The sequence below is a fragment of the Suncus etruscus genome, chromosome 4, assembly GCF_024139225.1.
Source record: "Suncus etruscus isolate mSunEtr1 chromosome 4, mSunEtr1.pri.cur, whole genome shotgun sequence".
NCBI classification, from domain to species: Eukaryota; Metazoa; Chordata; class Mammalia; order Eulipotyphla; family Soricidae; genus Suncus; species Suncus etruscus.
Genome location: NC_064851.1, coordinates 111,828,440 through 111,853,583, shown reverse-complemented (window position 1 = coordinate 111,853,583; position 25,144 = coordinate 111,828,440). Strand labels below are relative to the sequence as shown.

General features: G+C 35.8%; 1 protein-coding gene across 1 annotated transcript in view; it reads right to left on the bottom strand.

The window, feature by feature from the left end:
- Positions 1-25,144, bottom strand: part of GPM6A (glycoprotein M6A) — a 143,865-nt gene that overhangs the window by 31,010 nt on the left and 87,711 nt on the right. Inside the window, 1 exon segment of the mRNA XM_049771306.1 lies at positions 20,665-20,857. Coding sequence (XP_049627263.1) covers positions 20,665-20,857 — 193 coding nt within the window.

Sequence of the window (25,144 nt, the reverse complement as noted above, 5' to 3'; positions counted from 1 at the left end):
CTCCTTATTGTTTTCTACCTGCCCTCCTTGCTTGGTTTATTGCCATGTCAGATTGAATAAAGCAGATTATGATATTGCTACATATTTGATATATAATCAAATATATTCTAATTTGACAAAGTATCAACCATTAACATAAGTATATGGTATTTGTATCACTGTTTAGAAATTGTGTTAATCTGGTAAGTGCTGTTCTGTGTGTCTGTCTCCTGTCCTGTCCTTTAAAACTCTTGAAAGTGGCCAAAAAGAGGCTCCAGCAGAGCACAGCCACTCCGCTTCGCTACGTGGCTATGCGCTCTTTCTAATGAAAGAACGCCATTGAAACAAAAAGAAAAAATCACACTAAGAACTGTGCTGGAGGCTGAACTCTGCTGGGACTCAGATGCCAGCACCCCTATCTGCCTGTCTTCTCTGCTGTGATCCATTTTTGGCCTGATTTCATCCTGTGTGTTGCTCATCTGTGGACGGCTCACCTTCCCTGGAGCTGAGCTTACACACTCAGAAAGGGGAAGCCATTGAACTCTGCTGGAACTCAGATGTCAGCACCCTATCTGCCTGTCTTCTGTGCTATGCTCCAATATTGGTCTGATTTCATCCTATGTGTAGCTCATCTGCAGATGGCTCACCTTCCCTGGAGCCTTCACTGGAGCTGAGCTTATAGGCCCAGAAAGAAGAAACCACTGAACTCTGCTGGAACTCAGATGCCAGCAACCCTATCTGCCTGTCTTCTGTGCTGTGCTCCATTTTCGGCCTGATTTCATCCTGTGTGTGGCTCATCTGAGGACAGCTCGCCTTCCCCTGGAGCTTTCCCTGGAGGTGAGTCACAAGCCCAAAAATGGTGGAGCCAGAGGAGCACCGCCACTCCGCTCACTTCCTGGCCACGCACATCATTTAGCCAATGAATACAACCACAATACGTAGAAAAACCCATAATACAAGTGTGACAATGTGGAAACAATGCAGGCCAGCGCCAGACATAGAGAATGACGATGGCAACTCTGATGACTTGAACATGACCAACCAACTAGTCAGTCTCTCAGATAAGGAGTTTAGAGTCACAATAGGGAAGATGTTCAAAGAACTCAAAGAAAGTGTAGAAGAGAACACTAGTAAGAATCAAGAGAATGTGAAGATAGAAATCACAAAACTCCAAACTGAAATTTCAGGTCAAATAAAAGGTCTAAAAATTTCAGTAGATGAATTGAAGAAAAACATGGTTGAGCTTTCCCATGGGTTAACAGCAGCTGAGGAAGCAGCTGGAAGATGAGATGAACAACAATTCCATACAGAAGAAGAAATTGGAAAAAAGCCTTAAAGCAAATCATCAAACAATGGAATAATTACTCAAAGAATGGGAATAGATAAAAATAGAAGTCTATGATAAGCTCAACAGAAACAACTTAAGAATCATTGGAGTCCCAGAGACCCAGGAAGAAAATCTCCAGGAAGAATCAATGGTCAAGAACATCATTAAAGAGAAACTACCAGAGCTAATGAATAAATGTGATCAAATCCTGCATACCCGAAGAGTGCCAATTAAAAGAGACCCCAGAAAAAACACCCAAGACACATTGTAGTCACAATGATGATAGATAGATGGATAGATAGATAGATAGATAGATAGATAGATAAATAGATAGATAGATAGAGACAGAATTCTAAAAGCAGCAAGATCGAAAAGAGAAATTACATTCAAGGGAACATCCTTGAGATTTACTGCAGATCTGTCACCGGAAACACTCAAGGCCAGAAGGCAGTGGTGGGACATAGTGACAAAACTCAATGAAATAAAAGCTTCGCCTAGAATACTGCACCCAGAAAAACTCACTTTCAGGTTTGAAGGAACAATACATGGTTTTATAGACAAACAACAGCTCAGAAACTTTACAGACTCAAAACCATTCTCTTTTTTTTTTCCATTGTCAGAAAATTTATTAAGTTCTTGGTGCTAGTCTATCATTCTGTTACTTCTTTTGTTTTTGAACATTATATGCCTTCAAATATACATTCAAATTGGTGTGTTCCTATAGGGATAAGTCTTTTAAAAAAAATGGACCACATTCTGCCTTCCCGCCCAAGAATTTCAAGCACTATTGCTGACACTGGCTTTTAGGGGCCATGTTTTCAGCTACCAAGGCTCCCAGAAGTAAGAAAAGATAAGGGTGGGGAGTAGGGTGCCTGTACTCCAAAAAAAATCCTGGATGAGGCTAAAGAGATAGCACAGCGGTATGGCGCTTGCCTTGCAAGCGGCCGACTCAGGACAAACAGGGTTTGAATCCCGGGATCCCATATGGTTCCCCGTGCCTGCCAGGAGCGATTTCTGAGTGCAGAGTCAGGAATAACCCCTGAGTGCTGCTGGGTGTGACCCAAAAACAAACAAACAAAAAAGTCCTGGTGATGTGGCAATGTCAGGCCAAATACCTAGAGTTTGGTCAGATTGGTATCACTACAGAGAATCATAGTGTGGTGGTGAAGCAGAGTTATTTGTGAAGTGGTGATGATGGGTGGATGGTAGGTGCAGCAAGTGTGACTTCATCAGTACGGGAACTCAGCTAACCGTCTCCCCCAGAGTTTGCCAGCTTTCAGCTATGTGACCAGTGTACCCATAATTTTTCTCAACTTGATTTACATCTCTTTTAAGAACAAATTAAAACTATGGAGATGGCCTAATACAGACATGGCAACTACATTCATGGGGAATCAACCTTGATATAATTTTATAAAAATCTGGCTATTCTCTAACTTTTTCAAAAAAATTTTTTTTTGGTTTTTGGGCCACACCCAGTGATGCTCAGGGGTTACTCCTAGCTATGTGCTCAGAAATCACTTCTGGCTCTGGGGACCATATGGGATGCCGGGATTCGAACCACCGTCCTTCTGCATGCAAGGCAAATGCCCTACCTCCATGCTATCTCTCAAGTCCCTGTCTTGGATTTCTTGACCCAACTTCCAAGGCATTTTACCAGTGTCTGAGCAGAGCAGGAAATCTATATCTAGTGGGTGTAGGGGTTTAAGACCTGTTAGGGAAATAGATCTAATTAAACCAGGATACCAAGAAATGCCACTAGAATTTTTTTCTCAGTTTTTGAGCCATTCTGAGGGTGCTCATTGTTCTGGCTCTTTGCTCAAGGATCACTACTGGCATGTTTTCAGGAACCCTATGTGGCACTAGGGAAGGAATCTGACTCTGCAAGGCAATATTCAGGCAAATTCCTTATTGTAAAATAAAGTTCCATACCGTATTTCCAAACCTAGGTGAACAGGTCTGAAAAAAGATAGCTGAGGGGCTGGAGAGATAGCATGGAGGTAAGGCATTTGCCTTGCGTCCAGAAGGTTGGTGGTTCAAATCCCGGCAACCCATATGATCCCCTGAGCCTGCCAGGAGCGATTTCTGAGCATAGAGACAGGAGGAACCCATGAACACTGCCAGGTGTGACCCAAAAAACAAACAAAAAAAAAAAAGAAAAAAAAAAGAAAAAGAAAAAAGATAGCTGCAAAGAAATAATAAACCAAGCTAGACAGGAGAGACTCATGGAGTCAGCAGCATCTTTTCTTGTGGCCTCCCTGCCCACCAAGCTAGACTGACCTTTCTTCATTCTCCCAGTACAAATTCAACCATATGGGGAGGGAAGAGTGAGATCCAGGTGGATTCTTACATATCAATGGGCTAAGTCAAAATTGGGGAAACGCCTTTGTTTTGGGTAACAGCTGGGTGTCATCTAACATATTCACTTTTTCTGTTCAAAATAAATAAAATTGAGAAAGGCTACAAAAGTTTTGTTCTATTGTTCTCTCAAAACCATTCTTAAAAGAAAAACTGAATGACCTACTTTAAGACAAGACTGATCAACAGACACACCAAACTCTGATATAAAGATGGTACCAACTCCCAGGACAATTCTTTCTCTCAATGTCAATGGACTAAATGCACCAGTTAAGGGATACAGAGTGGCTAAATGGATCAAAAACTCAATCCAACCTTCTGCTGCCTACAGGAAACACACCTGAATAGTCAGAACATACATAGACTCAAAAAAAAGGCTGGAGGAAAATCATCCAAGCAAACAACACCCATAAAAAAGCTGGAGTGGCCATACTAATATCAGATGATGCAAACTTTATACTTAGAAAAGTTGTAAGGAACAAAGATGGACGTTTTGTATTAATTAAGGGATACATAGAGCAGGAAGAAATCACTCTCCTAAACATATATGCACCAAATGAGGGTCCAGCAAAATATTTAATAAATTTGTTGACAAATCTGAAAAATAATATCAATAACAGCACAATAATTGTAGGAGACCTCAACACGGCATTGTCAACACTTGTGAGGTCAACCAGGCTGAAACCCAACAAGAATATACTAGACATGAAAAGAGAAATGAAAGAAAGAGGCCTAGTAGATATATACAGGACACACTACCCCCAGAAGCTCTGATACACATTCTTCTCTAATGTACATGGGACATTCTCCAGGATAGACTACATGCTAGCACATAAAACATACCTCCATAATATCAAGAGGATAGAAATTTTGCAGGCTACCTTCACTGACCACAAGGCCCTGAAATTATATGTGAACTACAAAGGGACACTTAAAGTGTAGGACACTTAAAGAAAAACTTTAATTTTTGGAAGTTAAACAGCCTAAGACTGAATAACCAGTGGGTCCGAGATGAAATCAAAGAGGAAATCAAAACCTTCCTAGAAACAAATGACAATGGAGACACAAACTATCAGAACCTATGGGACACAGCAAAACCAGTACTGAGAGGAAATTTTATAGCTTTGCAAGCACACATCAGGAAAGAAGAAGGGGCATACCTGAATAGCTTAATGACACAACTCATAGAATTAGAGAGTACTCAACAAAAGGACCCAAAAATAGGGAGACAGAAGAAAATAACAAAGCTAAGAGCAATAATCAATGAAGTGTAAACCCGAAAAACAATCCAAAAAAATCAATGAAAGCAGAAGTTGGTTCTTTGAAGAAATAAACAAGATTGATAGACCACTGGCAAAACTAACAAAGAAAGAGAGAGAAACTTGATAATTCGTATTAGAAATGAAAAACGAGAGATCACTACTGATATGGTAGAGATCCAAAGGGTAATCAGAAACTACTTTGAGAAACTCTATGCCACTAAAAATGAAAACCTGGAAGAAATGGATAAATTCTTGGACTCTTATAATCTTCCACGGTTGAATGAAGAGGATGTAGCATATCAAAACACACCCATCAATATTGAGGAAATTAAGACAGTAATCAAATGTCTGCCCAAAAACAAAAGTCCAGGCCCAGATGGATTTACTATTGAATTCTTTCAAAAATTTCAAGAGGAACTTTTACCAATCCTGGCAAGACTCTTTCATGAAATCGAAAAAGAGGAACACTTACAAATAGCTAAACCAGACAGAGATGCTACAAAAAAATAAAATTACAGACCAATATCGCTGATGAATACAGATGCAAAGATCCTCAACAAAATTCTGGCAAATAGGATTCAATGCCTCATTAAGAAAATCATCCACTACGTTCAAGTAGGTTTCATCCCAGGAATGCAAGGCTGGTTTAACATCCGTAAATCTATCAACATAATACACAACATCAACAACAAGAAAAATAGAAATCACATAATCATATCAATAGATGCAGAGAAAGCATTTGATAAGGTCCAACTCCCATTCTTGATCAAAACTCTCAGCAAGATGGGAATGGAAGGAACCTTTCTCAATATAGTTAAGGCCATCTACCACAAGCCAGAGGCAAATATTGTCCTCAATGGAGAAATACTGAAAGCCTTTCCTCTAAATTCTGGCACAAGACAAGGCTGTCCTTTCTCACCACTCCTATTCAACGTAGCTCTGTAAGTACTTGCTATAGCGATTAGGCAAGAAAAAGATATCAAGGGAATCCAGATAGGAAAGGAAGAAGTCAAGCTCTCGCTGTTTGCAGATGACATGATACTCTACCTAGAAAACCCTAAAGTCTCTACGAAAAAGCTTCTAGAAACAATAGACTCATATAGCAAGGTGGCAGGCCACAAAATTAACACACAAAAATCAATGGCCTTTCTATACACCAATAGTAATACAATACAAAAATCCCTTCCTTACACCTATATTCATCACAGCACAATTTACCATAGCAAGACTCTGGAAATAGCCAAGATACCCTTGAACAGATGAATGGCTAAAAAAACTGTGGTACATATACACAGTGGAATATTATGCAGCTTTCAGGAGAGATGAAGTCATGTCTCCTGATAAATTTCAAACATCCTCCTCTTGACTAGGTAATGTGTATCCTTCAGAGAATTACTTTATTTTTTAGCTCTATAAGATATACCTGACCATAAGACACACATAGTTTTTAGATGCTCTCTTCCTCTGCACTCAGGCTTCAGCTCCAGATGGCATTTGCTCCATAAGATGCACTTTGGATTTTATGGTATGAAAACTATGGTACACCCTGATAAAAATCATCCCTCTGATACTCAAAAGTGATGTTAATTGTGATCATCTTGTCAAGACGCTATTAGTTTTTGGCAACCCAATTCTTTTCCTTGCTCTGTGCATTGTGTTAGATTTGCAATATACATCACTTTTAATTAATTTAATCATAAATTTGTGAGTAGACACCTTGGCATGATGTTGAACTAGGAAGTCCCAATTCTTCTACCGACCCTGAAATACCATTTTGCCAATGCTCTAGAGAACCAACTTTTCTTTTCAGAATCCAATTAACAATCGAAAATTCCCAAGACAAAGAGAAAGTCAAGAAGTGACATTTAAAGTGGATAAGACCAATTTTATTTCATTTCATTCCTATAACTTCCAGTTGCCACAAATCAACACCATAGACAACTGGGTCTTACCACAAGTTGAAGTTAAAATTTTGTTTCTTTCATTTGTTTTGCTTTGTTGGGAGGGTCACATCAAGTTGTGCTCAGGATTTATTCCACATTCTGCACTCAGAGATAACTCATGAATAACACAGGAGACCATCCATACAGAATTCCACGACTGGATCCAGTTTGGTGTGTGCATGTCAAGTGTTCTACCTGCTCTACAATCACTTCAGTCCCAATTTCAAATGTTCTCACATGGTGCTTTTCTTCAAACATTTCCTAAGATCCTACTTTCCAAAATCTTTACTAAAATTCATATTATTGAAAATTTTAAATTATAAAATTACTGCCTTCAACCCTTATACTTTATCACATTTTATTAGCAAGCAGGAACAGAACTTAATGGAATTCATATATTTAGGAAACTTAAAATACTGACATAAAAATGTGCTTTTTTCTCTAACACAACAACTGAGTGCTTTATAAAGCTTTGATTGAAGTCATTATAGTGGGAGTAAGTATCAAAACCAGAAATGTTAGCCTTACTCCAATATTTTTGCTTTCCAGAGTAACAAGAGTGTTCTACTTCCTAGTACTTAATGCATATAATTTATCTCTTTTCCAAATTTGACAACATTTTCATTGGTTAGTTATTAAAAAAAAAAGCAATGGACATTCATTGTAAAAAATAAAAAAATGGGGGCCGGAGAGATAGCATGGAGGTAGGGCGTTTGCCTTTCATGCAGGAGGTCATTGGTTCGAATCCCGGCATCCCATATGGTCCCCCGTGCCTGCCAGGAGCAATTTCTGAGCCTGGAGCCAGGAATAACCCCTGAGCACACTGCTGGGTATGACCCAAAAACCACAAAAATAAAATAAAAATAAAAAATGTCTTTCATCTTAAATTTTTCTTAAAACCCATAAATGTGTGAGACCATTCTGTGTCTTTCTCTCTCTCTCTGACTTATTTCACTCAGCATAATAGATTCCATGTACATCTATGTATAGGAAAATTTCATGACTTCATTTCTTCTGACAGCTGCATAATACATTTTTGCAATGATTTTTAGAGACAAAAGAGAGGAGGGCTGGAAGTTCCAGCTCACCTCATGAAGCTCACCCAAAGAGTGATGAGTTTAGTTAGAGAAATAACTACACTGAGAACTATCCTAACAATGAGAATGTATGAGGGAAATAGAAAGCCTGTGTAGAGTACAGGCAGGGGTGCGGTGGGAAGGAGAGAGAACTGGGACATAAAAAAGAAAAAAAAAAACCTTTTTGGTGGGAATGTTGCACTGGTGAAGGGGGGTGTTCTTTACATGACTGAAACCTAACCACAATCATGTTTGTAATCAAGGTGTTTAAATAAAGATATTATTAAAAATAAAGAAAGAAAATAAAATAACAATAAAGAAAACTAATCTATAAAAATATAATTGTCCTACAGATTGTATTTAACAATTTAAAAATATGTGCCAGGACGAAGAGGAGAAAAAATAGCTGTTGAGAGACTATGGACAATCGTGTGCCCAAATGCTTGAGATTTGAGCATTACTGGTAGCAGCGAATGCTTCTAGTAGATCATTGTTTTTCAAACTTTTTTGTGCAAAGGCACACTTTTTTCATGAAAAAAAAAAATCACAAGTTACACCACCATTAGAAAACATTAAAAAATATTTAACTCTGTGCCTATATTGACTATATATAGTAATTCTCTTGAATAGGAATCAAATAAACACAAAGAAATTATTTTATAGTTACACTATTATAAAATAATGTAATGATTGGTCTATTTGTAAGCTGAAGCCACATGTAATGGATAAAATTGGAATTTTTCCCACTGTACACCAGACAATACCTCACAGCACACAGTATGCTGTGGCACAGTGGTTGCAAAATGCTGGAGTAGATAATATTAGTACTATTGTAATCTGTATCTCTCCAGAAGTAACTGTCAGAGAAATTTCATCAAAGAAGATGAGCTCTATCTGAACCTGACTGATAGTCTTTTCTATAATAGTCAAGAGACTTGCATGATAACTTCTTCTCCATGTTTTACATCACCAGTCAAGGAGGAAATATCAATGTCAGAAATGTTTTATGAGAAGAATGGCAATAAAAAAAGAGAAGGAAAAGAAAAAGTTCAAGGAGAAAGTGGGAAGGGGGAAAGCAGCATACCTTAAGTGTCAGAATAATATGTCAATTTAAAAGGATAAAGCACAAAAGAAATTACAATGAATTTTGTTAACTCTGGAAAAAATTGTATTCTCAAAAACATAATAAATTAATAATGTAGCACATGTTAGGTTTATTCTTTCACCAGAAACAAATAAATGTTAAATAAAGATAACATTAAAAGTTAAAATAACTAGGAATATTAAGTAAGTGAATACAAAACTAACTTAACACTCAGCAGAAATCTTAGCAAAAATATACACACATTCACTGAAGATTACAAATGACAAGTAATATAGATATAGTCAGTCACATTATTTAACCGGCAATATTAATTTTAATTATACAATTGCTTTTAGCCATCTGTTTATCACAAAAATTAAGTTTTATTTCCTGATACTGGGAAACAAAAAACAGAAACCCAATATTTACCAAACTTCAATTTTGTATAAATTTTGAATACCATTTTGACAATGCAAACTCTAAAATTTTTCTAGTACTTTAGTTACAAAGAAACAACCTAAACAGAAAGATCTATAACATTTTTATAGCTTTCAGTTTCTAATAGTGATTTTTAGTTTCTTATTACCATGCGAACAAAGTACTACACATAAGTTTGGCAAAAGTCTTTGTTTTTTCTTTTCTTTTTTCTTCCTTCCCTTCCTTCCTTCCTTCCTTCCTTCCTTCCTTCCTTCCTTCCTTCCTTTCCTTCCTTCCCTTCCTTCCTTCCTTCCTTCCTTCCTTCCTTCCTTCCTTCCTTCCTTCCTTCCTTCCTTCCTTCCTTCCTTCCTTCCCTCCCTCCCTCCTTCCTTCCTTCCTTTTTTCTTTCTTTTTCTAGTGGTTTTTTTTTTTTTTTTTTGGAACTTGATGGTCCTTGAGTCAGGAGCCTACAATGACTACAGTTGATGAAACCAAGTTGTTGGCAGGATTGTATTTCATTGGACACTCTACATTTAAATCCATATTTTTTTTCTTCTCCAAGCTTCCAGATGCCTCCTGCATTTTTTGACACCTGGCTTATTCTACAACCAATGCTAGCTAGCAGAGTAGAATCCTTAGAATTCCTTGAATCTGACCCTGGCTCAACTATGTCTCTCACACTTAATAAAAACCCTTACATTGTATCAAGGTTTCTTCCCAATATAAACATTATTAATCTAAACCCACTGAACAAGTTTCTTTTCCTAAGTATCTTTATAGGTTCTGGAGTTCAGGGTGTGGTCAAAGTTAGGTAAATGAATATTTTTCTACATTGGAACAGGCAGAAAAATTAGTTCAATATATTATGTAATAGATATTAACTCTGCCCAAGCATAAAACATGAAACATAGAGTGATGAAACATGAAAATTTTTATGCCTTTTAGACTAGAATATATTTTTGTATATATAATAATCATGTAATAAAAATAAATTATTTATATAGAGATTTATGATCAGAAATATAGGGCAAAAAATTCAGACAAAAGGGGTCATAAGAACTAGTTTTTAGTAGGCTGTCTCCATCTGAGAAGGGTGGAGCCAGAGGTGTGCTGTCACATTGCTTAGCTTTGTGGTCACACACATCTTCTGGCCATGAACTCCACCACTACACATAGTAATAACCATACTAAAGCATGTCAATGGAGAAAAAATGCAGGACAATACCATGCATAGAGAATGAATATGGCAGCTCTAATGACTCAAAATGAAACAATCAGCTAGTTAGCTTCTCAGATAAGGAGTTTAGTGAAGAAATATGGAGAATGTTCATACAACTCAAAGAAAGCATAGATCTAGCTAAACAGACCACAAAGATAGAAATCAGAAAACTCCAAACTGATATAAGAGGACTAAAAATCTTGGTAGATGAAATGAAAACCTTAACGGAAAGCTTCTCCAACAGAGTAACAGCAGCTGAAGACAGAATCAGAGAGCTGAAAGATGAGATGTAGAATAACTCCATACAGTAGAAGAGATTAGAAAGAACCTTAAAGCAAATGACCAGACAATGGAAAAATACTTTAAAAATGTGAACAGTAGATCTATCACAAGAAATCATCAAGGCCATAAGGCAGTGGTGGGATATAGTGACAAAACTAAATAAAATAAATGCTTCACCTAGAATACTGCTCTCATTCAGACTCACTTTCAGATTTGAAGGAAGTATCCATAGCTTTGTGGATATGAAGCTTTCATTCAACAGGTATGAAACTTTACAGACTAAAAACCGCCTTAAATGATAAATAGAAAGATATTATTTAAGACAAGACAGACTAAAAGACACACCAAACTTCTACACAAAGGTGACACTAAATCCCATGACAATTATCTCTCTCAACATCAATGGGCTAAATGCACTAGTAAAGAGACACAGAGTCGCAAAATGGATCAAAAAGCTGAATCCAACATTCTGCTGCCTAAAAGAAACACACCTGAATAGTCAGAACAAACAAACAGGCTCAAAAATCAAAGGTTGGAGAAAAATCATCAAAGCAAACAACTCTTAAAAAAGCTGGAGTGGTCATATTAATATCAGTTGACATAAACATTAGACTCAGAAAAGTTATAAGGGATAAAGATGGACATTTCTAATAATCAAGGGGTATGTACAACAGGAAGAAATCCCATTTCTAAACATATACACACCCAATGAGGGAACAGCAAAATATTTAATACAACAGTTACAAATCTTAAAGAAGATATCAATAGCAACACAGTAATAGTGGGACCTCAATACTGCCCTTTCACACATTGTAAGTAAACCAGGCTTAAACCAATAAGAATATACTAGCTCTGAAAAGAGAAATGGAAGAAAATGGCTGAGTAGAAATATATAGGGCATTCCATTCCCAGAAAACTGGATACGCATTCTTCTCCAATGCACATGGCATATTCTCCAGGATAGACCACATGCTGGCCATAAAACGTACCTCCATAAAATCAAGAGGATATAAATTGTGCAGGTAACCTTCTTAGATCGGAAGGACTGAAATTAGAAGTGAATTACAAAGAGACACAGAAGAAAAACTTTAAGACCTGGAAATTAAACTGCTTACTACTGAACAATCATTGGATCAGAGATGAAATCAAAGAGGAAATCAAAAGACTCATACGAACAAATGCTAATGACGACACAAATTATCAGAATTTATGGAACACAGCAAAAGTGGTACTAAGAAAAAAATTTATATCTTTTAAAGCACTCATCAGGAAAGAAAAGGGGGCCTACATCTATAGCTTAATAATACAGCTTATAAAATTAGAAAATGATCAACAAAATGAACCAAAAATAGATAGGCAGAAGGAAAAAAATAACAAAGCTTTGAGCAGAAATCAACGAAGCAGAAATAAAAAAATCTGAAAGCAAAAGTTGGTTCTTTGAAAAAAGTAAACAAGATTGACAAACCACTAGCAAAATTTACAAAGAAACAGAGAAAGAAATTTAATAAACTGAATTAGAAATGAAAAGCGAAAACTCACTACAGATACTGCAGAGATTCAAAGGGTAATCAGAGACTACTTTGAGAAACTCTGTCATAAAACATGAGAACCTGTAAGAAACAGATAAGTACTTGGACTCATAATCTTCCACGTTAAACAAGCATGATCTAGCATATCTAAACAGACCCATCACTACTGAGGAAATTAAAGTGGTATTCAAAAGTCTTCCCCAAAACAATACCCAGGGCCAGATGGTTTCAAACCTTACAAGAATAACTCCTACCAATCCTTTGCCAGCTCTTTCATAAAAATTGAAGAAAGAGGGATACTTGTAAATAATTTTTATAAAGATAACATCACCCTGATACCAAAACTTGAGAGAGATGCTGCATAAAAAGAAAATTAGAGACCAATATCCCTGATGAACACAGATGAAAAGATCCTTGCAAATAGGATCCAACACAGATCAAGAAGGTAATATACCATGACCAAGTAGGTTTCATTCCACAATGCAAGGATGGTTTAACATACATAAATCAATCAACATAATATACCATATCAATAAAAAGAAAAAGAAAAACCATATGATCATATCAACAGATGGAGAGAAAGCATTCGATAATCAAGGAGGAAACAGCACTGTCCAAACAAGTGGAAGTGGAGATTAATAGGTGGGACTATATTAAGCTGAGAAGCTTCTGCACCTCAAAGGAAATAGTGCTTAAAATACAAAGGCTATCCACAGAACTGGAGAAATTATTCACCCAATACCTATCAGGTAAGGGGCTAATATGTAAGATAGACAAGTTACTGACAGAACTTAACAAGGTAAAAACATCTAACTCAAAAAATGGGGAGAAGAAATGAACAAACAATTCCTCAAAGAAAAAATACAAATGGCCATAAGAAATATGAATGAATACTCCTCATCACTAATCATCAGAGAGATGCAAATCAAAACAACAATAAGGTACCATCTCACTCCACAGAGACTGGCACACATCACAAAGAACGAGAACAATCAGTGCTGGCAGGAATGTGGGAAAAAAGAAACACTCAAAAACTAAAGGAAAAAAATGAACTGACTTAATATTTATGGAAATTCAGTGTAGGTGAGTTCTGAGACAATGGAAGATTGAAACAAGATAAGATCTGACAGGTAGATGGAATCAGATTTGGAGAGTCTTATCTATTATTAATTTCTTCTAAAAGTAATTTTATATTTTAATTCTTAATTTATATTTTATATTTTAATTCTTTATTCTTTATATTATTTATTTCTATATTTTAATTAAAGGTGCAAATTTTGTTATAATCATTTCAGATTAACAATTTTAAAGAATGATACACTATGAAAAATAGTTATTAAAATTAGGAGTGGTTCTGTAAACTATTTTTTAAAATTTCTTTTTTTTTTTTTTTTTTTTTTTTTTTTTTGGTTTTTGGGCCACACCCGGTGACGCTCAGGGGTTACTCCTGGCTATGCGCTCAGAAGTCGCTCCTGGCTTGGGGGACCATATGGGACGCCGGGGGATCGAACCGCGGTCCGTCTCCTAGGCTAGCGCAGGTAAGGCAGGCACCTTACCTCGAGCGCCACCGCCCGGCCCTATTTTTTAAAATTTCTTGCTCCCAAAGAAGTGAAACCTTAATGTACATTTTCCTGTACATCTTAAATATCAGCTTATCCTTAAATTTTAACTCCTAATATATCTGAATAACTTTTGGAAAATATACAAAGTAGAGAAATGATTTAGTTTTATTTATATTTACATGTAGTTGTTCCTCTTTTAATACTTTATATGTTGGTTCATTTGAAACATATTTTATGTCAATATCAATAGTTATAATAATTGTCATTTTATCTTTCCATTACCTCTAAGTTTTTAATAGGATACACATTAGAAACATGTTCAAACATTAGTGCTCTTATCTATGATTTGATTGTGTTTAGTATATGAATGGCACACTGATAACTTGTCTTCACTATGCCAGTGAGGTAGGACAAGATATCCATCTTGTTCCTTACTGCTTAAAGATTAGCACAGTGTTCAGTACATGAAATAACACAGTATTTTGGTTGAAGAAAATAATTCATTAAGACAAGTGAGACACAAAGATCTATCCTAAAAGAGTTCTGCATTTTAATGACAAGATTATAGAAATATAAAAAATTCAAAGAGTTATATATATTATCATTTTTTTGAAAGTCGCATTGTGTTATTTCAAGCCAGCCTATGTTTTATTTAGTAAAATCTGACTTCTAAAAAGATTTTAAATCACTAAAAGCATATTCCTATAACTTATTCCCCAACACTCCAGAAAATGTATAAAAGAAAAATATAATGATTATCTAATAAATTACAAAGTTATATTTATATCAAATTGTCTTTATCACATGACAGTTCTTCAAGAATTCAAATTCCTTAGCAGAATTAGATGTTTCTGTATTATACCATAAATTCTAAATTTAACATAGCTTTTATATTTCATTGGCCTATATAAATATTCTTGGAAGTAAAAACAACTGTTCTATATACACTGTTCATTCAGACAAATAAAATGTATAGGGCAAAATAACACCCTGCCAAAAGATTCTCAAATAAGAAAGTCTGAAAATAGATCTTACCATAAAGAAGACAGCGACAGAGTAATTATTTGTTTCCAACATGGAGGGAGCCATAATCATCACAACTAACCAAAGTTATGATTAGTATAGGGACGGTCTACTCATCGGGGCAATTATTTAGGTTACAATATTTATTGATACAATAATTTGCAGGCAATAAATTACTATGAACTTAAAGGATTCAACTCACAAGTTAAGAGAAAAAATGCTTCTGGAAAACTAAGCAAATAAGGAGAAAGAGACAGTATTATATGTTAAAACCAATTCATGAGTTGTAAATCGTAAGAAATTCATTTTTAACTTCATTTCTGAAGCCTCTATTTCAGATTGAATATTATAAAATTATTAAATAGTTGAAGATGTAAAATCTATATTTAAGACCGTATCCCACTGGGAAGAAATAGTGGCCAACAGAATCACATTCTAATAAATGTAGATCATCATATAGAAATTATTTGTAAGTCTTATAACAAACTGTATTTTAAATGTTTCAATGATATGTGAAATGAATATGAAACATTTCAGCAAATTTGCATTTCAAATGTATCCCTGAAGACTTGAAAATATAGATTATACTGGGAGATATGTCTATGTTTCAGAGGTGGCTGTAACAGAGAGACAGCTTTTTAATGTTTGGGGTTTTTTGTTTGTTTGGGGCCACACATGCTGGTGTTCAGGGGTTATTCCTGGTTCTGTACTCAGGAATCAACTGTGATGTCAGAGATTAAACCTGGGTCTGCTGCATGCAAGGCAATTGCCTAGCCTGCTGTCCCTATCACTTTGGCTCAGCAGCTTTAAAAAAATTGTTTTGATGAAAGGATTATTTCTTTGCATCCTGCAAATCATAGGTAGAAAGTTGAGGATGAGACTATAGCTTTTATACTTCTGTCCAAACAATTGACAAGCTGTTATAGGATATAGAAACAAACTTCTTATAGTACTATAGTTGGCCAACAAGTCTTCACAATCAAACAATTTCACATTTATTTTAGTTGATTTCCAAGATGTCTTTTTCCAAGATGTCTTATACCTATAAAGACATCTTTCATTCATCTCTTTTTATATTTACTTATTTTACTGTTTCTATTTCCCATTCACCTGATCTACTCTTCAGAAAGTCCTTTAGACAGCCCTGTACAGGATAATCTCTACCTCTTCTAAATGTTTAGTCTTTGAAGAAATAAATTGGCACCAATTCTACCTACTAAAATGTGGGATATATCCTCTCTCTGTTTTCATGAAGTGTTTACTGATGATGAGAAAGTCTTTAGCATTTAATAACCACACAGGATTTAGCTAAGAATTTTCAGTTAGGTTGAAATATGAGGATCAATAGTTTAGATATTTGATTTTATTGAATGCCAGTAAAAGTGGTATTCTTACTACAAATATGTAGTATTCCTTTTATTTTATTCCAATATTAAAATACTAAAGGTAAAGTATCACACTCAGCAAATAATATCTTTGATATCTCTTATGAACAACCACACTTGCTTTCTTCTGTGCTTTGGTAGAATTTTATAATAGAACTAATAAATAGAAGTTGGCAATTGGTTTCAGATAGATAGGTACAATCACTTTATATTATTTATTAAGCCTATGATTTCTTACAAATTTCTATCTGAATTTAAATTTGCCAATCGGGATGTAGCCTAAGTATAGAGAATCTGTAGACATTTAAGGACATCTGTGGATGCTTAAAATAATGCACAGTGAAATTTTGTCCAGTGTAGATTAAGATTTAACAAAAAAACTGTTAGTTTTATCACATTAAAATATGCATAAAGTCATTTTCTTAAAGATTTCTGAAAACCTAAAATTATCTAAAGCATAGCAATGCAATTATATTTGTAAATCATGGATAGTATTTACAAATAAATGCTCAATGATCAATTCATGCTAAGAAGATTTTAAATAAAAATTATAAAAAAGATGATGATGAATTTTTTTCAATGAAATGGGTAATGCCAATTTTTCAAATTATTTCAGAAAATAAAGTTTCATAGACAAAAATTAACAAAATAGACATAACTCCTTTGTCTATTTTTGATATACTGACTTTTTAAAAAAAATTTGGTTTATGGGACACACCAGGTGACACTCGGGGTTACTCCTGGCTCTGTACTCAGTATTGCCCCTGGCAGGCTCAGGTGACCGTATGGGATTGGGGGGATTGAACCTGGGCTTGTCCCGGGGTCAGCTGCATGTAAGGCAGTTGCCCTACCAATTGCTGTCGCTCCAGCCCCAAAATACTGAAAATACTAAAATTTTAATTTTAGCTACTCCCCTCATTTCTTCTTGTCAAAAGAAATTTTGAATAAGTCTGAAGGGATTATGCCTTCAAATAATTCTATTTATATTTAAATGGCTGTGGCTAATCTGCTGTCTTCTCCTTTTAATATATCTTTCTATAAATTTGTGTGGTTAGGGGAAGGTTGGACACATTTAGATATATTTCTCTTTTTCTAAGCAAACTTCCTCAAAGATATACATTTTAAAAGTTTTTAGACATAAGTATAAACTTTAAACTTCCTCTTTGCATGATATTTAATTCTGTAAATAAGATCAGTTGTAAGAAGTATAGTGTACCTGTTCACATTTTATCTACTCCCTCTTGGGTCCATGCCCTCTACTGGCCCCCAAACGGAGGGGAGGAAATTCTAGCTCTTTCAGTTGAAAGAAATATGCAACATCTTTCTTTTTTCATTTTATAGGAGAATTATAAACTTTAAGGAATAAAAGAAACTTTTTGTGTGTTTGTTTTGGGGGGGCCACACTCAATGATACTCAGGGGTTACTCCTGGCTATGTGCTCCTGGATGGGGCTGGAGAGATAGCATGGAGGTAGGGCATTTGCCTTGTCTTGAATGCTATGGTCCCCCAACACTGCCAGGAGCAATTTCTGAGCATAAAATCAGGAGTAACTCCTGAGTGCTGTGGGGTGTGACCAAAAAACGAAAGAAGAAAGGAAGGAAGGAAGGAAGGAAGGAAGGAAGGAAGGAAGGAAGGAAGGAAGGAAGGAAGGAAGGAAGGAAGGAAGGAAGGAAGGAAGGAAGGAAGGAAGGAAGGAAGGAAGGAAGGAAGGAAAGAAGGAGGGAAGGAGGGAAGGAGGGAAGGAGGGAAGGAAGGAAGGAAGGAGGGAAGGAGGGAAGGAAGGAGTAAAGGAGGAAGGAAGGAAGGAAGGAAGGAGGAAGGAAGGAGGAAGGAAGGAAGGAAGGAAGAAAGAAAGAAATAGAAAGAAAGAAAGAAGGAAGGAAGGAAGGAAGGAAGGAAGGAAGAAAGAAGAAAGAAATAGAAAGAAAGAAAGAAAGAAAGAAGAAAGAAAGAAAGAAAGAAAGAAAGAAAGAAAGAAAGAAGAAAGAAAGAGAAAGAGAGGAGAAGAGAGAAAGAAAGAAAGAAGAGAAAAAGAAAGAAAAAAAAAAAAAAAAAAGGAAAAGAAAAGAAAGAGAGAAAGAAGAAAGAAGAAAGAAAGAGAAAGAAAAGAAAGAAAGAAAAAAGAGAAAGAAAGAAAGAAAGAGAGAAGAGGAGGAAGAGAGAGAAAGAAAGAAAGAAGAAAGAAAAGAAGAAAAAGAGAAAAGAAAGAAAGAAAAGAAAGAAAGAAAGAAAGAAAGAAAGAAAGAAAAGAAAGAGAGAGAGAGAGGAAAGAAAGAAAGAAAGAAAAGAAAGAAAGAAAGAAAAGAAAGAAGAAAAGAAAGAAAGAAAGAAAGAAAGAAAGAAAAGAAAGAAGAGAAGAGAAAGAAAGAAAGAAAGAAAGAAAAAGAAGAAAGAAAGAAAGAAAGAAAGAAAGAAAGAAAGAAAGAAGAAAGAAAGAAAGAAAGAAAGAAAGAAAGAAAGAAAGAAAGAAAGAAAGAAAGAAGAAAGAAAGAAAGAAAGAAAGAAAAAGAAGAAAAAGAGAAATCGCTTCTGTCTTGGGGGACCATATGGGACACTAGGGGATTTAACCACAGAACCACAGTTCATCCTAGGCTAGCGCCAGCAAGGCAGATACCTTATCACTTCAGCCACTACTCCAGCACCAGAAATTGAACTTTTGAGCAAGAGTTTGCTCAAGACAACTTAAAGCTAGCAAAGTATTAAAAATGTAACAAGATATATTTTATATTAGAAATGGACTTTGTCTTCTAACTAGTCAGCTGTCAAAGCTAATCAAGTATTAGATTGGGGATTTAAGGGTTTGTTTTTGTTGTTGTTGTTGTTGTTGTTTGATTTTGGAGCCACACCTGTTGATGCTCAGGGTTTACTCATGGCTATGTGCTCAGAAATCGCTCCTAGCTTGGGTGACCATATGGGATGCTGGGGATCAAACCAAGGTTCGTTTTGGGTCAGCCACGTACAAGGAAAACACCCTACCACTAAGCTATCGCTTCAGCCTTCAGGGATTTAAGTTTTCAAATCAAGTCAACTTAAACTACCCTGGTCAAATAAAAAATTTGAATAGTCTCCTTTTTAGGGAGTTTTAAGAATGAAAAGGAAAGTCCCCTAACAATGATGTATCCATTAAGACTTGTAATTCAACAACACTTTATTCATCTAATTTCAAACCCTTTTGTCAGTAAAACAGAGTGTACATTTAGGACTCAAATAGAAAAGAATGTATTTCTAAATAAGTTGCCTATTTTTATCTGACTAAAAGTCTTATTTCTTATTTCTGGTATAGAAATGTTCTCTGCATAAGCTACTGTAATATTTATTTAGAACTTCTTGCATTGAATATAGGCTTCTGGAAGGAGACTGTGATGATAATTTTTTTTCATTTTGTCATTGTGAACAATATCAAAATTATCTTAAATGACAGACTTTTACCCCTAGAATAAAGTTTCTATTGACTTCTCTTGAAGGGAAAACAAAGTAACACAGAGCAACTTTATACAAGCCCCAATTATGCTAAAAATTTGCATTTTGCCCTTAAATATAAACTCACTGTTTCTCTAAGTTATGTGATATTAATAGCCTTTTATCAGGGAAACACAAAAGCATTAGAGAAACACACAGACATTATCCAGGAGTTTCTTTTTTCAGGGTAAAGTGTAAATCTTCAGGATAATTGGGGCTTGTGTATAGTTTATGCTTCTTGGTTTATCCTTCAGGAGAAATGAATAGAAACTTTCACAATCTTTGTTACAAAATCATATCAGTTTTTGTGAGGCATGAAAAGAAAGGTGGTATCACACTCAGGTTTGAATGAAAGAATTTTAACAAGTAGATCACCCATAGGATTTTAGATCATCTTAAAAGTAGCACCAAAATGAATCTATTTATATCTATCTCTATTCTCTGCCCTCTGTTCTATTCTAACAGAGCAGCTTTTACTTAAATTAGAAGAACAAGATAAATGTAAGTATTCTACTAAGTGGTAATTGAATGTTGGATAAAACTTTGTGATCTAATTAAAATACAGATCATATTAAAATGTGATTTTCTGCTATGTCCCACACTCATAATAAAAACAATGCTTTTTTGACTTCTGTCTCAGAATTGTGCATATGTGTATGTGTGTTCATAAGTAGCACTTCCTTACTTACCTCTTTTTCTCTATTTATTCAGCACAAAAAAATATAAGCTTACATCTGTAAAAAAAAAAAAAAGACTTACATGGTAAAGACGTCCAGTGTATCTCCAGCAGTTCTGGCCATCTCAAAATAGGTTTGCAGAATGTTGACTGTGCCAGAAAGTGCTTCATGCCCACAGCCACAGAACAGAGCAACCCCAGCATAGAGCAGGATGGTAGCAATGAGAGAAGCATAGGGAATGCCCCCCAGACATTTAATACAGCACTCGAAGCACCCTAAGGAAGCACAAAAAAAATTTCACAATCAATACTTATGATTCATTTCCAACTTTTCTCAAACATCAACATTATGAGAAAGTGTATTTGCAATGGCATCAGTTGTTATATAAATTAAGTTCTAGCACACTGTGAAAGGTATACAAATTAAATCAAGCTATCTTTTTTTTAATATAATTTTTATTTTGATCATAGTGTCTTACATATTGTTGACAATAACATTTTAGGTACATATTTACATAAAATCAGGGGGGATTCCCATCACCAAATTGTCCTCCCTACCCCTCCGTTTTTGTCCTACCTCCCATTTCCTCTTCCCTCACCCCCAGGGCGGCTAAAATATGTGGTCCCCTCTGTATCCAACCCACTACTTAGTAGTCTTGCACCTGTTTGGTCTTGATATATTCTCACACAAAAGATAATAAATGCCTTTTCTTTCCCCCATATAGTATCCCCTCTTGTAACCCCCATACCAACAGAAGTTAATTTTTCCAACACAGACATCCTATGTAATTATTACCTTTCATCAAAATATGTACATATCATTTTATCTCGATTTCCTACCCTGACATACATAACTCAATGACTCCTATTACTCCTTACAGTCATCTTAAGCATTAAATGAAACCCTGCTAGCTGTGACTCTGGCTCGGTAAAAATTAGTGAATTAGATGTATGAAGGCACATTATCTTAGAATCTTTATGTATGCTATTTTTGAAGTAAATCATAATATAAAATCTAGATCTTGTTATAGTGCCTGGTAAAATGTAAGTCAAAATGATTGACAGTTAAAAAGAGAGGTCAGGGCAGCGAAGAATTGTGATATCACCAGCCTTCTCGATGGCATGTTTATTCCTTCAATTTTATCCTTGGTTAAAACAAACGAGGAGCATTAAGAGAAAGAATTTCTCTCACAATTTCACTTATGTGCATTATATACATAGTACTTGAAGAACAGTAACTACCTGACCACTATGTTGCTTTTATTGTTATTATTAAATATGATTTAGCAATTGATAATATTGATATTATAGCCTTTAATATAATTTTCCAAAATAAGCCTATGCTGGAGCTGGAGCAATAGCGTAGCAGTAGGGTGTTTGCCTTTCACATGGCTGATCCAGGACGAACCTCGGTTCAATTCCCTGAGTCCCATATGGTCCCCCAAGCTAGGAGTGATTTCTGAGAGCATAGCCAAGAGCATCACCAGGAGTGGCCCAAAAACATATACATGTATATATATATATATATATATATATGTATATACATATATATATATACACACACATATATATATGCCTATGTAATCACTTGTGATATTCTAAAATCTTATCATTTTTGACCAATTTTCAAAAGCTCTCTGCAAACATTTATACTGAGACATTAAAAATAACTAGGGTTGTTAACACTCAAAAAATTTAGAATTTTCGGGCCCGGAGAGAAAGCACAGTGGCGTTTGCCTTGCAAGCAACCGATCCAGGACCAAAGGTGGTTGGTTTGAATCCTGGTGTCCCATATGGTCCCCTGTGCCTGCCAGGAGCTATTTCTGAGCAGACAGTCAGGAGTAACCCCTGAGCACCGCCAGGTGTGGCCCAAAAACCAAAAAAAAAAAAAAAAAAAATTTCAGAATTTTCTAGGTGACATTTAAAAAAACTTAAGTGTATATTGCAATGTATGATGAAATACTGTGTCTATCAATATTGAAAAAATAACATTTAAAGTAAGAGAGTTGACTGATTAAGAGATTCACAAAGGATGATCTTTGTTTTACTCTATGTCTCTATTTCTCATTTTTTCCAGAAACTTTGTATTACTTTTCTCTTTGGGAAACTTAGTCAAATTTCTTTGCAAGTTCCTCTAATTCTATCCACATGAGTGAATTTGACTTGTTCTTTCTTCAGAAGCATTATAGGAGACTGGTAAATGGATTTTTGCCTGTAGGTTTCTGAGCATGGAGGAAGCCATTTTGTAAAGAAACACACATTAGGCTTCTCTTTCTCAAGCCTACGTTTCCATTTACACTGCCTCAAGATACTTGGGCATACCTGATAGCCTATTTAAAAAGGAAACAAAGGAGAGGTAGGAAGGTACTCTAGACATCAGCCAAATGTCTTAAAGAATATCAGAAGATTGGGGGCCGGGAGCGGTGGCTCAAGCCATAAGGTGTCTACCTTGCACATGCCAGCATTGGATGCATCATGGTTCTATCCCCCCGAGTCCTATATGGTCCCCCAAGCCCAAGAGCAATTTTAGAGCACATAGCCAGGAGTAACCCCTGAGCATCACTGGGTATGGCCTTTCTCAAAAAAAAAAAAAAAAAAAGAAAAGAAAAAAAAAAGAAAGAATATCAGAAGATTGAACCTCTTCATCCCTTCCCTATATAAACTGGCTTGGGACCTTGGCATGGGTCATTTCCTCTGGGAGATGGCCCTGGCCAGTCAGTTTGGTGCATGTGGCTGACAGAAAAATGTTTTGTTTTGCTTTACTCCAATTGTGTGATCTCCTTCAACTCTGGGCACTAACAGTCATTTATTGTACTTAAGTAGTTAGAAGGATATCTATGCATGTTTTATCTTGAAAGCATAGTTGATAAGTCTTATAGCACCATCTGAGGTGCAATTGTAGCAGAGTTCTTCTATTGTTTTGTTGCTTATTGAATTGGCCTAAATTTAAAGAGAAGTGTGGCTCATCATTTCTGAGCCAGAGAGTAAAAGCAACACCCATCTTCCATAGTTCTTGCTTCTACAGGCAATATAATTTCCTGGATGTTCTTACACACATACATGTAAAGAAGTAAAGAAAGAATAAGTTGAAACAGCTTGACACTTTATATGATGGAAAGCAATTTTACTCCAGATGGATATAACCAGTGTATGTGTCTAAATGTCCGTGAACAGTTTTGGGGAGAGATTTACAAGATAATAATAACCCAATGGTTTGTATTTTGAGGGCAGGGAAATTGGTATAGTTTACTTCTTACGAATTATATATATGTATGTATCTCTTCTTTACTTTAAACAAATAAATTTATGATCAGCCAATAGTTACTTTTTATTTTGGCAAGTATCCCAAACAACCCCATGATTTTTATGTCCTCTTCTTTTGTGATGTCTCTTCACTACTATTATTGAAGAATTGCATATGGGTGTGAGAGTTGTATGTAGAAATTCTAAATATGCAGTAAAAAAGAAACATTGAGTCCAAACTTATGCATACAAACTACCTGAGCTGGGTGCTAAACCTAGAATGAATAAAAATAAAGGTAAAATCAGAATTAGAATGGCTCAGGAAATAAAAATGGAATGGTAAGTCTGGGAGTGAGTAATAAAATTGACATCAGGGCTTCTGATTTATTTTATTACTAATATAGTCAGCTTCTACATTGTTCACATTTTTAAAATGTTGTTTTTGTTATCTAGGACATCCATGACATGGCACAGGGGTGGGATGAGCAATCTTCATTAAACTCAGATAAGCAAGAGATAGAAATCAAGACTAGGAAAATCCAACTCGACAATGCTGAGTTAATAAGCAAAATCTAAATGTGTGTAAAAACTCTAGATTCAAAAGACAAAGATAATTTACGTTCTCTGTTAATGCTACTATTTTGAATGGTCTATTTTGAAATGGTCTCATAGCTATTGACAAAGACAAGCTCTTGCAATCTGCAATTGCCATTTCAGGTTGAGCTCTCTCCCTGAGAATCCTGACATGAGCTCAGAGCAAAAGCTTGAAGCCTCTCTTCATGCATGTGTTGCATTTGCACTTGGGTAAAATCCTAAGGATTCTGACTTTCTGCAGACTGAGCTGCCCCTTGCATCTGCAACAGGACTCTCAGATCTCCCATCTGAGGAAGCAGCACATCATGGCAGTCTCCTCTCCAGCTGCCAGAAACCCACATAGTTGCTGGTGGGGGGGAGAGATGGGGGAGCTTCTTTTCCACCTACAGAGGAGCCTTGGCAGAGCCGCAGAATCACCATAGCAACCAGGCTTCAGGGCCCAGAATCTGTTCCCAGCAATCATCCTTTAAGGCTGAGGGTTCTACTGCCCCCATGTCCAGATTTTACTGCACTCTTTTAAATGGATGGCAGAGAAAGCATCATAGTTGGAGCCCTGGAGGAAAGATCATGTTTTCTTAAGAAACTATTAAAAAAAGAAAGATTGCTTGGTGCAGAAATATTTATTATTAGACACTGTAAAAATACGGCTAGATTTCTCCAATAAAAGCAACAGTTCACATATTGAAGACAGGATTTAAGTGCCTTAGGCACTATCTACACAAAGAA